This window comes from Melanerpes formicivorus, unplaced genomic scaffold, assembly GCF_026170545.1.
Source record: "Melanerpes formicivorus ecotype bairdi unplaced genomic scaffold, bMelFor1.0.p_v2 SCAF_3, whole genome shotgun sequence".
In the NCBI taxonomy this organism is placed as follows: domain Eukaryota; kingdom Metazoa; phylum Chordata; class Aves; order Piciformes; family Picidae; genus Melanerpes; species Melanerpes formicivorus.
This window is the reverse complement of record NW_027142355.1, coordinates 20,199,313-20,215,850: the sequence shown is the minus strand read 5'-3', so window position 1 is coordinate 20,215,850 and position 16,538 is coordinate 20,199,313. Positions and strand designations below refer to the sequence as shown.

Here is a 16,538-nt window from a genome sequence, read left to right as displayed (position 1 = left end):
TCATCAAGTCCAACCTGTCACCACAGACCTCATGACTAGACCATGGCACCAAGTGCCACATCCAATCCCCTCTTGAACCCCTCCAGGGACGGTGACTCCACCACCTCCCTGGGCAGCACATTCCAATGGCGAACGACTCTAATGAAAGGAACCAACTTTCTTTGGTTTCATACCCAGAGGGAAGCTTTTGGGTTACATTTGAATTTGGCTTTTGGGGGTTGTTCCTTCTGTTTTCTTTGCAAAGCAACAACATTCTCACAAAACTGACAAGGAGAACAAAACAGTATACATTTTTGGTCTGTTTTATTTTGGTTGGTTTGTGGTTGGTTTGTTTGTTTTTTAAGCTAAAGAATGGGGTGAAACTGGAAGAAAATTCCAATCTTTGCATCAAGAGACAAAACTATCAATGAAAAGAAAAAATATATTTCAAGACCATCTTTGGAAAATCTGTAAAAACAGCAAAGGTGTAGCTATAGTAATCATACTTTCTCCACTTAATACATGCATTTATAAAACATTACTGAATAGCAGAGGGGATATTTTTATTCACAAACAATTAGAACACAAGTTTTGGATACCTATACCAGGACAAATGGTTCATTTATTTAAACAGCAGGTTAGAAACTAGAAACAAACAACAACAACAAAAACTCCATGAGTTACTTTCCTATGGATTTAAATTTTAGAGTTAAAAATACCTCGCTGGCTTTCAGGGAAGCCTTAGGTCTGTAGTGATCCTCAGGAAACAGCATTGCTGACTACAGCACAAAACAACTCAAATTGTGCTGATTCGGTAGGCAAAGCCTTTGAAACCAGTGGAGCTCATGAAGGAGTCAGAACCATAAGAAACACCAATATTATTTCAAGATGGAAAAAAAAGAAAGTTCTGTTTCCAAAAGGAACTAAACTGGAAGGTAATTCAACTTGGCAGCGTCCTAGAAACCAACATGAGGTTTAACTTTGGAGTTCAGTTTGGACTGCAGCTGATGGTTGAAAGCTGATAAGGGCTTTTCCTAGTGCAGCGATAGCTAAAGTGTGGTCCAACAGGGCTGTAGCCTGGATATACTCTGAGTGCTGAGGCACAGCATGGAGCGAGTTTGTAAATGTCAAATAAAGGACATGATAGAATTTATTGTTATTATTTTTTAATGAGATAACCAACAAACAGGATTTGCTTCATATTTAAAGAAATTAGACTATATCAAATGTGTAATAAAAATATTTTCCATAGGATTTTAAAATATATACATATATAAACTACCTTAATTTTTAATGCCCTGTAGATATTGATGCGGTCTCTACAGTATCTGAGTGGCTATGTGGGGCTGCCCAGCAACCTCCATTATACCTCAAACAGTGATTACAAAACTTGAGGCCTTATCCACACTGCAAATTAAACCTGCTTGAAAACGGGATCTGAAATTGTCTGCTGGGCCCGATCCAGCACCCACTAACAGGAAGGCTACACCCTCTCCTGATTGCATTGCAAGAGGTGGATTATGTCCTAGTTACAGTTCCAAAATCATATCATTTAAAACTCTCTTGGATGGGCAATGATGAAGGCACCTGAGAGAGTTAGAGACCACTGAGGCACTTCCTGGGAAAATAAAAAAATATTAGGTATTTTATTTAGTATATTTAGGGATATTTATAATCAGTCTTAAGACAGTTTGGGCACATCTATACTTCACTTTGAAGAGGGTCCAAACTGACAGTGTCCTGGGCATAGTCTTTGTTCAGACACTGGATGCAGACTTTAATCAAGCTTAAGGGAGGTTGAGAGCTTGGGGGTGATGATAGATCAAAGATCAACCATAACAGAGGCACTCATGCCTGCATCCTTCCTACAACATCCATCTCCATATACCCCTCTGACCTGGCTCACCCAGCCCACGTGGTGGAAGTAAACTGGCACCAGAACTTTCCAAGATGAGCTCCTGTGTCAAGTGCCTGCATTGGCCCATGGGACTGAACCAGGACTTTCATCAAAGACAATCTAAAACTGGTGATGGAGGTGGGGGGCAGTGAGGGCAGAGAGCCACAGATTATCATCTGGCCCTACATCTACCAAGAGCAGTGAGGATATGGCTTTTGGCTGTGTCTGCAGCACCACAGTTTGCCTTTCTGTTTAATCTAGCACTGTGTTTAAAGCAAGTCCAGATTCATTTTCCGTGCAAGATTTGAAGCACAGTGCAGACAAAGTGTGAGAGCCAGATCCTGACCTAATGCAAGCAAAACTGTTACTGTTGGCCTGAGCACTTACCCTTGCATTATACTTTAAGGTAGGTAGCATGAGAGTTCTCCTGCTTCAAAGAGTTAATATAGGGGATTTGACCACCTGCAGAGGAAAGTTTCTCACTGAGCTTTCGATTCATCTGCTCCACATGCCTGGTGTTTTTCCTGGCTTGTCGGAGAGACCTCTTGACTTTCTTCACCCGATCTCGCAGCTGCTTGTTGCGCTTTTCCAGCGTTGCCACTTTCTGCTGCAGCTTCTTCACTCTGTCCTCCTCCTCAAACAGGGCTCTCTGGACTGAGGAACACATGAGCTGAGGAGACAGCATAAATGAAATAGGAAATGGTGAGATTTACGCAACAACTTGTTAAAGCAAGGGTTAATTCGGGTGTTCCTTGAAACACCTCACCACTCTTCAAAAGCAGGCTTTCTTTGCAAAGGACAGCCCCCATCAAAAAGGTTTGTGATCTAGAGGAGCCACTATTTAAACATATTTCTGTCCAGGGTCATGCACCTCCTTAATGTTTTTCTTGTAAAAAGCATCCTGAGATATTTTATTGTACTGGTGGGGCTTGCATGTGCACTGGGGCACTGTGAGGAAAGTCAGTGTCTTCTAATGGATTTATCTCCAGTATACATTTAGATTTATTTTTTTCTTAAGTGTGTCAAGCACTCCTGGAGCCTGCATGGGCTTTCTCTGGCAGAACGTTTGGAACAGACAGGGAATCTAAATAAACAAGGAAATCCTCAATGTGGTGAAGGATTAAATGTTTCTTTCCATCTTCCTTTGTAGTATTTTCAACTGAAAGCAGGGGAGGGGACTTGCTTTGATGAATAACATTTCATTTGCTTTGGAAATCCCCAGCAGTTGAAAATGGTGGCCTGTTAATACAAATGCTTCCAGTCCCCATAAGCTCATTTCTTCTGTGAAAGCACTGCAGGGCTGTGCTAAAAGGTAAATGCTTGCCCTGGCCATCATCTCACTGAGGCTCTTCTGTAAATATATACTAGGGAGACTAGGAGCTCACAGAGAGAAGTCCAGAAATTGCACTGAGGATGAGGGAATTTGGTTTTGATCACAGCTCATTCCAAGTGCTATTTGAAAACGGCCAGCAGATTTTAGCTTTTGTTTTTGCCAAGCCCTTGCAAAACCTCAAGCATAACACTTCTTGACTTTAAATCCCTGCAAAGGAGAGCACTGAGTTAGGAAAAGATGTTTGTTTGGAAGACAGGAAGTGGAAATTCTGCTTCATGAAGGATTTCTTGCATTTTCCATTTATGCAGTGCTAGGCATGGCATATAACAGAGTCCAATGCAGAGGAACAAACAATTCATGTAGCTGAAGTGTGAGCTTGTGAAAACCCAACTGTGTGGGCCGGCTGGTGGGGAAATGGTAATATCTGATGGCAGACATCAGGGGTGGCATTAACCTCATCTTTTGAGATTGGCCCTCTAACAGCAGAGGTAGTCCTGTTCTACAGACCCACTCAGAAACATCTTGAATACCGTCAGAAAGCTCACCAGCTCATTTCCTTGTGCTGTCCCTCTTCCAGCTCTTCACTTTCCAGTTTGAAAACCCTTGTTTAGTGCTTATATTATCTGGAGATATCCAGAGAGATCAGTGGAACAACACAGTTATAGAAAACTGAGGTAATGCTGGACAAGCACAGCTTTGTTTGCCAACAGGGTAGATGATTGGAAGAGCCCAGCTTCATAATTGGATGCCTGCCTGCAATCTCAAGACTACCAGCTGAAAAATGAACTCTTTGCTCTTTCTGCATGGGGAAAAAATAACAAGGTGGAGTCCCCTCACATTCTCACAGGCTGGTTACAAACAGCATTTTTCACAGGGCTCTGCACAGATGGTGTTTAAATGTGAGTGCTGTTCCTATCCTTGCTTTTACAGCAAGGGGTGCATTTCACAGGGGTGCAACCAAATTATTTTCAAATTGGCAATACAACCTTTGTAACTGTGGCAATTTGGAGCTCAGCACTACCTTTATAACTAACCCAGCTGCTGAACAAATAGGTGAGAAGTTAACCAAGACTTGGTCCCTGTTGCTACTTAAATACTTCATGTGTACAGCAAGACGAGACATCCCTGCAGTCATTCCTGTGGAGCATATCTACAGACAAGAATTTCACACCCCGTTTTGTCTGGTCTCATGTACCCATAAATGTGCACAGTTTGGACTGACAACCACCAAGGTCAGATTTTAGTCCAAAGGCATTGCTAAAAGGCATAGAGAACTGGATTTTGTTTCTGGTACTGGCTTTCCATTCCTCATCCCAACTTGCTATGTCAGGTACACTAGAGAAAGGAGACAGGCATGTTATGCAATGTTTAAGGGACAATAAAATCTCCATCCAGAAAGGAAAGTTACTGAGGAGCCAGTTCCAGTTGGTGCCAATAAAGGAATGGACAAGAAAAGATGGATAGCTGACAGCTTCTATTTCCACAAGGTACCAGCAGCAGTCAGCTAAGCAACAGCTCTGAAATGCTACACCTAGTGTGTCATACATGCTCACAGACCTGGGGAATGAAGAGAAGGATCAGGAAATGGCTCCTCGGGAAAATTCATGGGTTATTTTTCTTGTTTCCCTCAAAAGTTACATTCTCTAGTAACCCACAGTTTAAACAAGTTGTTTGTTCTGGAGATCTCTTTCTGCATGTCTGCTTGTTCCACAGTTTTGGTAGCAAAGCATCCTCAGCAGTGGTTAAACTCAAGTCTGGAGTACTACCAGAAGATGTAATAAGAAAGGTAGCACAACAAGAAACATACAGCTCTTTAGGATTCATCTCAGGCAACCTACAGCTGTGAAACTACAAAGTAAATATATTTATCTGAAACACCCTGTAACAAATACACCCAGTTTTAAATTTCAGCACATCTAGATGATTTACAAGATCTATCCATCTGCCAAACGAATCAACATAGTGACAAATCAAACTGATTTTTGGGGTGTCACATTATGGTTGTGTGAGGCCTTTACCAAACACCCCAAACTGACATATATATATATATGCATTTGTTTGACTGACAGACACATGTCTCTGCCTCTCTTTGCTTGCCTGGGACAGTGGCTAGGAAATGCCTCAAGGATAAAGGCACAACGGTAGCGATCATCCTCCACAAAATGTCCATAAATGGATGAAGTCAGCATTACAGAGCTTGAATCACTAAAAACCCAGCAGTGGCACCCAAGTCTTGCCATTCAGCTACCAAAGGGATGGAAGCTAAAGTCTAGGCAGCTCCTCATGCATGTTTGCTATGGGCAGCACTGCTAAAAAGCACTAGAGCCTCAGTACCTGAAAGTCTTTCATTTTATCTCTCCTAAAAGTGCCTTTCACATCAGACAGTATTTTTTGATATTTAGATGTAGGGTGTTACCAGGCAAGATGACTGCAGGAGCATCTTTAAAAGTGTGACAGCAAGACCTGATCTCTGTGTGGACATGACATGCATTTAGAAGAACTGGACATGGGTCACTTTGGTTTATTGTCCTCAAATCTTCCTCCTGACCCATATTGCTTACTGGAGCAGTGCCTAGCCAGGACACGCCCTCAGCATCACAGACCCAGCATTGCCACAGCACAACCTATTGGAAGAGTCTGGTGGAAGGAATGAGACTAGAAACACAGCCCAAGCCCTGCAGATTGGGAGCACAGCTCCTGCTGTGCTGCAGAACCTCCTCCGCACTGCTTCCCTGTAAGTTCACCGCGTATCCATGCTGCTCTCCTCTTACCCTTCCCTACTATAAATCTGCTCCTCAGAAAAGGTACAAGCTGTTTTCATCTGCTGCACACCAAATTACTGCTCCATGCTTTACTACTGTTCAAATTATATCAAACTTGCAAAGCCCAAACTCTGTACCTTAGAACAGCAACAATTCATGATCTCTCTCTCAAGAGCCTCAGGCAAATATAGTTCTTTATTTTTCTTTAACCCAATCATGATTTATTTCCCCAGCTCCTTCTGTTCTCTTAGCAAGAGAAAGGGTTCTGTCTTCTGGGGAAGCTAATAAAGACACAATACAACTCATGCAGATGATCTTCACCTCTCCTGGCCTGGGAAGTCCCCTTGAAGCCCTTCCTTGCTATGGTCACATTTCAGACTCTGAGCATCACTTTCTCCTCTTCTTCAGCCTCTTCGGGTGGGGTACATGGGATCAAGCATGTTGGATGGAAAGATGGATGGTGTTATGAAGGATAGCAGGAGAAGTCTTGGCAGCAGAGGCTATTTGGTTTGGGATGGAGCAACTTAACCTCCTCCTCTGGTTACTGGAGGAGCCAAGACTAACACTCCTGCTGAAGAATGGAAAAGCCCCTGTCAGCACTGTTAAACCATCATGTTAGGTGAAGTGGTGAAGTCATGGCAGTGCTGGGTTAAACCACCCCTGCTTGCTGCAAGACTGCACTTGTCAGAGGTACCAAATTGGGGCAATCCAGCTTCACTGGCATTAATGGAGATGAGCTGGAATTTCACCCTAGGACTTCATATGATCTCTTCCAGACACCAAAGACCTGGATGGAGAAAGAAAAGATTGTGGCTTTTGCTACAGGAGGTGTAAGTCTTGCAGCACAAGTCTCTGGTTCATTCTAAATATTAAGAGATGGAGACTTCACTGGGTTATGAAGCACTGCCTGCAGGGAGCCTCTGCCAGGCTACACCCACCCCAAGGTGCCCCAGCGCTGTCAATGCAGCTTTCCTTCTTCAGTTCATTGCTCACTAAAAGCAGATTTTCACTTTTAAACTCCTAAATTGCAGGCAATCAAGGTGTGGTGTCTCACCTTTCTAAACTGTCATAAGAGCATGTCCAAGGGGAGACTTCCTTTCTACCTTAGATACCTACCTTGGGCGGACCCCTTTTGAGTACCCGCTTCCACTGCCTAGAGAACTAGCTCATAGTGAGACAGATCACACCCCAAGACCCACAGAATCATAGTTGGCATCACTGACTAACCTGGGCAGCCTGCAAGGGCAGCATACAGATAGTTTTCTTGAAGTTTAGAGACCCTTGCCCTGGAAATGGACCCAAATCCATGTCCAGGGGCAATCAGAAGTCTTGAAAAGCAGACTTGTTTGTTCTGACCTGCATCAAACTGCTGCTTGGTGGAAAAACATCCCAAGAACTGTTGGAGGACCTGCCAGGAGCAGCTCTTGGACATCAATCTGGCAGGTCTCCTGGGTGACAGTTGGCTGTGATGTACCCCTGAGTAGCTGAGAAGGGCTCGTGTACCTGAAAAATGTGAATGGTATTTACAGGCTGTAATATAAGCCTCAAGTGCCAGCAGCTCTACCAAGACACCTACTCAGCCCAGAAGATGGTTTACTTGGTGGGTGTGGCAGCACATCCAAAACCCCTTTTCCCCCAGTGGATCCAGGACAGGGGGAAAACAGAGAAGCATGGGAAAAGGGAGCAGGGGAAGGCACCTCTCCCTCCCAGGCTGTGGTCAGTGGATGCACATGGGCCCTTCCTCCCAAGCCATGTGCCAGCCACAGACCCCCATGCCAGGGCAAGCCTGGGCACACTTCAGCTTTTGGGACATGCTTTATGGTAACATTATCATACAAATTAGCACGGCTGTTTAAAATGGGTGAGCTGCAGCACACGCTCTCTCCCTCTAGGGTTTCTGCCCCCTACACGTGGCTTATAAGCAGCAGCAGTTCTAGGAGGATTTTCTGATAAAAAGAGACACCAGAGCAATTCCCACAACTGGCATTGTGAGTAGACTGATGTGTTCCTAGAGTCTCCAGGAAATACCTGCCTTTTGTGAGTAGGGGTAACATGCTGCTTTTTGATTTATCTTTTCCAGTTCCTGTTTTCTCAAGCTATTTGCAACCACTCAGATATTCTGGAGATATTTTGGAAGCAGCCATACCAAATCCATATAATATTTCATAATTTTTGTATGTAGTGATGTGGGTGGTGGAGTTAAATAAATAAACCATTTACACTTGTATTAATTCCCTGCCTCACCCTTCTTTATTTGTAACACGGGGATGAGTCTTCTTCACAAGGGAAAACATTTGCAACTTACTAATTTTATTTTCATCTTGTTTAAAAATAATGATCTTAAACTGAACAACAGGGGCTTTTCCAAAAGATACTTTCCTGTGATTAAGTACTTTTTAAAACCAGACCTTCCTTTATGGCAAGGTGTCTCAATTGCTGGTGTCTCTCACCTGCAGTGGGTGTTGCAGGCATCCACTTTAAAACCCTGAGTTTTGACTCAGCCCTGGAGGTATCTGAAGAACCATAGAATCACCAAGGTTGGAAGAGACCTCAAGGATCATCGAGTCCAACCTGTCACCACAGACCTCATGACTAAACCATGGCACCAAGTGCCACGCCCAATCCCCTCTTGAACACCTCCAGGATGGTGACTCCACCACCTCCCTGGGCAGCCCATTCCAACGGCTAATGACTCAAGAGAGGTCCCTGACCCCAAAACCATGCCTAGGGCATATCCCAGGGAATTGCTTTCCTCAGACACTCTGAATTCTGAAGCCTGAGATGCTGCTGAAGAGGTGAATACAAAGATATCAGGTGGGAGTTGTACTTGCTTCCCTCTGCCAAGACTAGTGATGGAGGTAGAAATGTCTCCACAATACCTGGGCTGGCCACTACCAGTACCCAGGAAGGAATCAACACTTTATTCCCTATACTTGTGAAGGAAAAAAAGGGTGATGGTTTAATAAGAATAGAAACCACACCAATCAAGAAGACAGGAAAAAGAACAAAAAAGGTCTAGAGTATGAGCCAGGCTGCCTACCACAGGCACCTCACTTGTGCCAAGTGAGCAGATAAGTCAGTCCTGACAGTAAATCCCTAAATTCCCTTCACAGTCAGTGTGAGACAGAAGGTCTCCAGGAAAGGAAAAATAAATCAAGAGGGTAGGACCTCACTCTGGGGCATCTCCAAGTCCCTTTCTTCTCCTCACTGATCAGGCAGGCAGTGAAGGAGAAATGCCAAGAGCCAGACCACTGCTTTTTTCCTTGTTGTTCCGAAGCAGAGGGGCTCCACCTTCACCTTGTTCCCCTTCAAAACCTTTCTCCCAGCAACTCACCCAAGATGCCACAGGAATGTGATGGTGGATCTGGGAGGGGAGAGGCAGTGAAGTCTCATGTCTAAGTGGTTTAGCAGGAGCAGCAGTCCTCCTCCTGGCTGCAGCTGCCAAACACTGGGCTCAGTGCTCAGCCCCACGAGCCCCATTATCTTGTGCTTTAGGCATTTCCAAGAGCTTCCCAGCCTTCAGCATTGCTCTCAGTTGGAGGTTGGGCAAGATGTACCCTCTGAGATGGAGGGGGATCAGTGCTGGGGGGACGTGGGGAGCCTTAGAGCCATTCCAGGTGTGAATAGTGCCCAGGGATAGGCAGTGCTACCCTGTCAGCCTCTTCACTGTGATCCATGTCACCCTCCTCTGACTCCCTCCACCCAATAATATGCAAGAGTGGCCAGTGAAATAACAAACTATGGGGCAGCATACACCTCCATAGCATGCAAAAGCAGAGACAGAAGCCAGGACTCTACTTAGAGCTCTCAACCTCTATTACAAGGTATATACAGTGCTCATCACAAAAACAGGTAGCTTGTACACTGTGCAACACAGCCCTTTGCACATTATGAATTGCAAATGCAATCCAAGGCAATGCAGCACCTCCTCTGCTTCCTTCGAGGTACCATGGATGGGTAATAGACATTCCTGATACACTTCTGTCCTGTTCCTGGAGATTACACAGTGCCAGCATGGATTAAGCTGATAACTTGCAGGCAAATGGCACTGCATAATAAAGCACACTACTCAGCTCAACTGCGCTGAGCTTTGAGCAACAGAACCCAAATCTTTCACTGTTGCTAGAAGCAATATAGGCACTGAAAACAAATGTGGGTTTACAAGACAAGCTGCTTAATAGACTTTTGCATTTTGTTACTGATTTTTCTTCTTTTTTGTTCCTGCTTTTTCTTCTTTTTTGTTCATTTCTGTCCCAGAGCTAGGGTTGCAATTTCAGCTGAACTTCAAGTCTCTCTGAGAAGTGGGGTGTTTTTCTATAACATGCAAAGAAACTTTCCAAAACTTGCTTTAATTTTAATTTCCAGCTCAGCCTTTTCTCAACTAGAGTTACTACTATCACAATAAAACTAATTAGGTCTGATGTGCCTAAAACGACTTTGCCAATACACCTTACCTCAAGTGTATTGTTCTCCAACTGAAAGTTGCTGTGTGACCCTGTCTCCATCTAAACTTGCTTTAGTTGGCTTGTATTTCAATAGGATTAGGTCACCATTCCCCCCTGCAACACACAGCAGATTAATTAAATACCAAGGAAGGGATAAAATCAGCAAGACCCAGAAACAGAATGTATTGTATCCTCCCTGCTCACTGATGGGAACACAGGGAAATGAGAAACTGCAGATCGGAGTAGGACAACATCTTACATCTTTGTTTCTATTTATTGAAACGTCAGTGTTGATTTTTGAATGAGCTGACCTCTACCTTGTGTTGCAACAGCTCCTAGAAACTTCATTTAATTTAATGGCCCTGTTAAATAGACAGGAAACACCCTGTGGCAGTTCAGCAGTGAGGGAAGTACACTATATTCAAATAAACCATCTCCAGATGTAGCTGAAGCTGAGAATCAGCATCAGCTGGTAAGGAAACATCTTTATCTTTACAATATTAATTTGCATGGGCACAAAATTAATTTAAACCTGGTTTGAGATGTTTAAGTATGGTTTATTTCAATCTAATGTATCACAACTCATAGGAGTTCCTTGGGGTTCCTAACAGGTGCTTGATGCTCTGGTGTAATGCTCAACCCAAGACACAGGTGCTGTATGGATGTCTGCAAGATGAGGTTTAGATTAAACATAGCTGTTAGGTGTACAAAAAACAGGTGGGAGATCATGGGTTGATACAGGGGTGCATGGAAATAGTGAAACAAGGTTGATTCATGGCTTAATTAATTCATAACCTCCTGTGGGTAAGGTAACGCCAGACCTCTGTGTACCCCCTCAGCAGGTCAGCAGGTTCAGAGTGCAAATGCTCAGTGCCTACATCCTCTGTTGCTGAGAAGGGAAGGACTGAGATCAGGAAATATGTAATAAAATATATTTTAAATATAATAAGAAAAATCCTTTGCTTGTCTGTTACCTGTAAGTCAAAATGGGGAAAGAGAGAAGCAGAGCAAACCCCGGCAGGCCGTAGATGGGTGTTGGTGAATGGCCACAGTGTGACTGCAAAGCATTAAATGCTGCCTCTCAAGAAAGTATAGAAATAGGGATATTTAATGTGAGTGGAGACTATGTCTCCCCCCCAGCAAATATATCATACGTAGGGGAAGTTTTATGCACATGAGGACAACCCAAGCTGAGAAAGGCAAATGTTTACAGTTAAGGCAATATCTGTAATACCTGCAGTATCTGCAACTGCAGCGCACCGAGGCAGGACCCAGGCACCCACCGTGCGGAATGGCATGGCCCCCCATACCCCCGAGCCAGCTTTCCTCTCCCGAGAGCCCAGCGTGGCGTGGGCGCAGACTGCTGCAGCGGCGATGCTTTCACCAGAGGGAGGGAGGGAGGTGCTGAGTCACCTGGGCTCGTTCCTGAATTGCTCTCCAGTTAGGTCCCGTGGCCAGGGATAGTTCTAACTCGCCACAAAGCTGTTTTCAGATCTGTGTCGACCCAGACTGAAGTCGAACTTAAGCAGGCAGATGTCCAGGCAACTGGCTGCAGAGAGTGCTGGAGCCTGGCTCCTGAAATGAGGGCAACGGAGATAACACCTGCATTAGGTGTGAGCAGCTCGATTATCTGCTTAAGCTAGTAGCTGAACAGAAGGAAGAAGCTGCTAGACTTAGGACTGTCAGGGAATGTGAAAGGGAGTTGTATTTGAGGAACCAGGCTCTGCAGAGGGAGGTGACCCAAGATGCAGAAGGAAATGGATGCAGGTCCCTGTTAGGAGAGACAAAGTAAAACCCTCACGGCTCCCCTCACCTTCCCAGCTGCCCCTGCAAAACAAGTATGGGGCACTAGAAGTTGAGGGTGAGGTGAATGGGAAGACAGAAGGGACACCATCTGAGGTGTTGTCTAAAGCAAAACAGCCTGCCCCCCGCATCAGGACTTGTTCCCTTACAAAAAACAGGAGGGTAATTGTTATTGGTGATTCCCTCCTGAGGGAAGCAGAGGGCCCTGTATGTTGGCCGGATCCTTCCCACAGGGAAGTCTGCTACCTCCCTGGGACCTGGGTTAGAGATGTTACCAGCAGGCTGCCTAGTCTGGTACAGTCCTCTGATTACTATCCCTTGATAGTTATGCAGGTGGGGAGCAACGAGGTTGAAACCAGAGGTCCAAAGGCAATCAAAAAGAACTTCAAGGCTCTGAGAAAACTGGTTGAGGGTTCAGAAGCACACGTAATTTTTTCACTGATTCCTTAGTTGCAGGAAGGAATACTGAAAGGAACAGGAAAGCAGGTGTAATTAACCAGTGGCTCAGAGGCTGGTGCCACCAACAGAATTTTGGGGGTTTCAATCTTGGGGAACTTTCTATGGCACCAGGTCAGCTAGCAACAGATGGAGTACATCCATTCCAGAGGGGGAGAAAGATCCTTACACATGAGAATAGCCTATCCCACAGAGAGAAAAGGGTTCTAGGAAGGGAGTTGGCAGGACTCATTGACAGGGCTTTAAACTAGATTTGAAGGGAGAAGGGGCTGAAACCAGTCCCCCCAGACAGGAGTCTGAAGTTGGTAAGCTGGAGTCAGGCGTGAAACCAGCAGCCCAGCTGAAGGGCATGTACACTGACGCACACAGTATGGGTAACAAACAAGAGGAGCTGGAAGCCTTGTTACAGCAGGAAAGTTATGATGTAGTTGCCATCACAGAGACGTGGTGGGACAACTCACATGACTGGAACACTGTAATTGATGGCTACAGGCTCTTCAGGAGAGAGAGGCGAATGAGGAGGGGTGGAGGGGTGGTCCTGTACATCAGGGAGGCTCTAGATGCCATGGAATTAGGGATTAAGGATGACCAAGTTGAGTGCCTGTGGGTGAGAATTAGAGGAAATGCCAACAAGGCTGACATCCTGGTTGGAGTCTGTTATAGACCACTCAACCAGGGTGAAGGTGTTGATGAATTACTCTATAGGCAGCTAGAGGCTGTCTCAAGATCACCAGACCTTCTTATGAGTGATTTTAACCTGCCTGATATCTGCTAGGAACTCAACACAGCAGAGAGGAGGCAGTCTAGAAGGTTCTTACGAGTGTATGGAGGGTAGATTCTTATCCCGGCTGCTATGTGAGCCTACCAGGGGTAAGGCTTTGCTTGAAGGGCTGGTGGGAGATGTGGTGGTTGGAGGCTGTCTGGGGTCCAGTGACCATGAAATAATTGAGTTTTTGATATGCAGCCAAGCTAAGAGGGGCAGCAACAAACCCTCCACTCTGGACTTCTGGAGGGCGGAATTCAGGTTACTTAGGGAACTAATTCAGAAGGTACCTTGGGAAACAGCCCTTAAAAACAAAGGGGTCCAGGAGGGCTGGACCTACTTCAAGGAAGAACTCTTGAAGGCACAGGAGCAGGCTGTGCCAATGTGCTGGAAGATGAACCACTGGGGTAGGTGGCCAGCCTGGATGGGCAATGAACTTCTGAGTGAATTATGGGGGAAAAAGAGCGTGTATCATCTTTGGAAGGAAGGAGCGGTTACCCAGGAAATGTTTAAGGATGTTCCTAAGTCATGTAGGGAAAAAAAAAAAAAGAGGCAAAAGCCCATTTAGAGCTTAGGCTGGCCTCTGCTGTGAAGGACAACAAGAAATGCTTTCATAAATATATTAATGGCAAGAGGAGGGCAAGGACAACGACAACCTCCACTCCTTGGTGGACACAGAGGGGAATACTGTAACTAAAGATGAGGAAAAGGCAGAGGTACTTAATACCTTCTTTGCCTCAATTTTTAATAGCAGGACAGGTTGTCTTCCAGACAACTGGCCTCCTGACCTGGCAGATGGAGTCAGGGAGCAGTATAGATCCCCTGTGATCCAGGAGGAAGCAGTTAGAGACCTGCTCAGCCACTTGGATCTCCACAAGTCCATGGGACCAGATGGGATCCATCCTAGGGTACTGAGAGAGCTGGCAGAGGAGCTGGCCAAGCCACTCTCCTTCATTTTTCAACAGTCCTGGCTCACTGGAGAGGTCCCAGAAGACTGGAAGCTGGCCAACATGATGCCCATCCACAAGAAGGGCCGGTTGGATGAGCCAGGGAGTTACAGACCTGTCAGCCTGACCTCAGCGCCAGGCAAGATCATGGAACAGGTCATCTTGAGTGCAATAACACAGCACTTAGAGGATGGCCAAGGGATCAGGCCCAGCCAGCATGGATTTAGGAAGGGCAGGTCCTGCCTGACCAACCTAATCTCCTTCTATGATCAAGTGACCCCGCTGGTGGATGTGGGGAAGGCTGTGGATGTAGTCTACCTGGACTTCAGCAAGGCCTTTGACACCACAGCAAACTCCTGGCCAAGCTGTCAGCCCATGGCTTGGACAGCAGCACTCTGCACTGGGTGAGGAACTGGCTGGAGGGCTGAGCCCAGGGAGTGGTGGTGAATGGTGCCACATCCAGCTGGCAGCCAGTCACTAGGGGTGTCCCTCAGGGATCAGTGCTGGGCCCCATTCTGTTCAATATTGGTATTGATGATCTGGATGAGGGCATTGAGTCCATCATCAGTAAGTTTGCAGATGACACCAAGCTGGGGGCAGGTGTTGATCTGTTAGAAGGTAGGAGAGCTCTGCAGAGGGACCTTGAGAGGCTGGACAGATGGGCAGAGTCCAAGGGTATGAGATTTAACACATCTAAGTGCCAAGTTCTACACATTGGCCACAACAACCCCATGCAGTGCTACAGGGTGGGGGTCAGAGTGGCTGAAGAGCAGCCAGGCAGAGAGGGACCTGGGGGTACTGGTTTATGGTAGGCTGAACATGAGCCAACAGTGTGCCCAGGTGGCCAAGAAGGCCAATGGCATCCTGGCCTGCATCAGGAACAGTGTGGCCAGCAGGAGCAGGGAGGTCATTCTGCCCCTGTACTCAGCACTGGTTAGGCCACACCTTGAGTCCTGTGTCCAGTTCTGGGCCCCTCAGTTTAGGAAGGATGTTGACTTGCTGGAACGTGTCCAGAGAAGGGCCAAAAAGTTGGTGAGGGGTTTGGAGCACAAGCCCTATGAGGAGAGGCTGAGGGAGCTGGGGTTGCTTAGCCTGGAGAAGAGGAGGCAGACCTTCTTGCCCTCTACAACTACCTGAAGGGAGGTTGTAGCCAGGTGGGGGCTGGTCTCTTCTCTCAGACAACCAGAACCAGAAGAAGAGAATGCAGTCTCAAGCTGTGCCAGGGGAGGTTTAGGCTGGATGTTAGGAAGAAGTTCTTCACAGAAAGAGTGATTTGCCATTGGAATGGGCTGCCCAGAAAGGTGGTGGAGTCACCATCACTGGCGGTGTTTAGGAAGAGACTGGATGAGGCACTCGGTGCCATGGTTTAGTTGATTAGATGCTGTTGGATGATAGGTTGGACTCCATGATCTCAAAGGTACTTTCCTACCTGGTTACTTCTATTCTATTCTAGTCTAGTCTAGTCTAGTCTATAAAAGTCATGCTGCCCCATAAATCCTTCCGCTCTAAACTTCTTGGCTTCATGCTTCACATCATCTGCTGCAGCTTAGCTGCCTTTACAAACAGATAGGATTTCCTTGGCTGCAGGGCTGGCTGGAAGCATGGCACTGCTGCTGTGCAAAGCTTCTGGATTTCAAAGAGCAAATGCAGATGCCCTTGGGCAACCTGCTGTCCTCCGGTGCTGCTGTGAGTGAAGGTTTCCACATTGCTCCTGAGCATCTATAGGAACTGCCAGTGCTGCTTCATTTCATTTGTCAAGAGTAGTTGGGTGCAGGAAAGCAGGAGGAGTGAAAAGGGCACACACAGATCCATATTTAACTGGGATGGATGGATCCCTTTGTGTAGACTTTGCATCACCCTGCTCAATGTACCTAACCTGGATCCTGCATAAGAAACATTGGTTTTCTGATCTATTTCTACAGTCAATAGAGAGATAGAAATTCCTCCAGAGGATGAGTCAGAGAAACTAATTTAGAGCAGGGAAGCAGGCACTATACCAGAGCTGAGTAGTATGGAAACAACTCTTGACACTGCTTACGCACACAGACGGAGACATGCCTGCAATGGCTGGAGCAGGACAAGAGGCTCTACTGATGCCTTTCCCTGCAAGCCAGAAGAAATCTGTGAAACCTTGAGGGAAATGACGGCAGCAG

At 46.0% G+C, this 16,538-nt stretch overlaps 1 protein-coding gene across 2 annotated transcripts in view; it reads right to left on the bottom strand.

The window, feature by feature from the left end:
- Nucleotides 1-286: 286 nt before the first annotated feature.
- The window catches only part of CCDC3 (coiled-coil domain containing 3), a 43,504-nt gene continuing 27,252 nt past the window's right edge, over nt 287-16,538 (bottom strand). The window contains exons 3-4 of one of the 2 annotated variants that reach the window (XM_068168335.1): nt 2,264-2,546; nt 287-1,597 (exon numbers count right to left, since the gene is read on the bottom strand). In XM_068168335.1, the coding sequence (XP_068024436.1) occupies nt 2,271-2,546 (276 nt within the window). In that variant the 3' untranslated portion in view covers nt 287-1,597; nt 2,264-2,270. Of the gene's footprint in view, nt 2,547-16,538 lie in introns of both variants that reach the window. The other variant, XM_068168326.1, reaches the window with a different exon arrangement.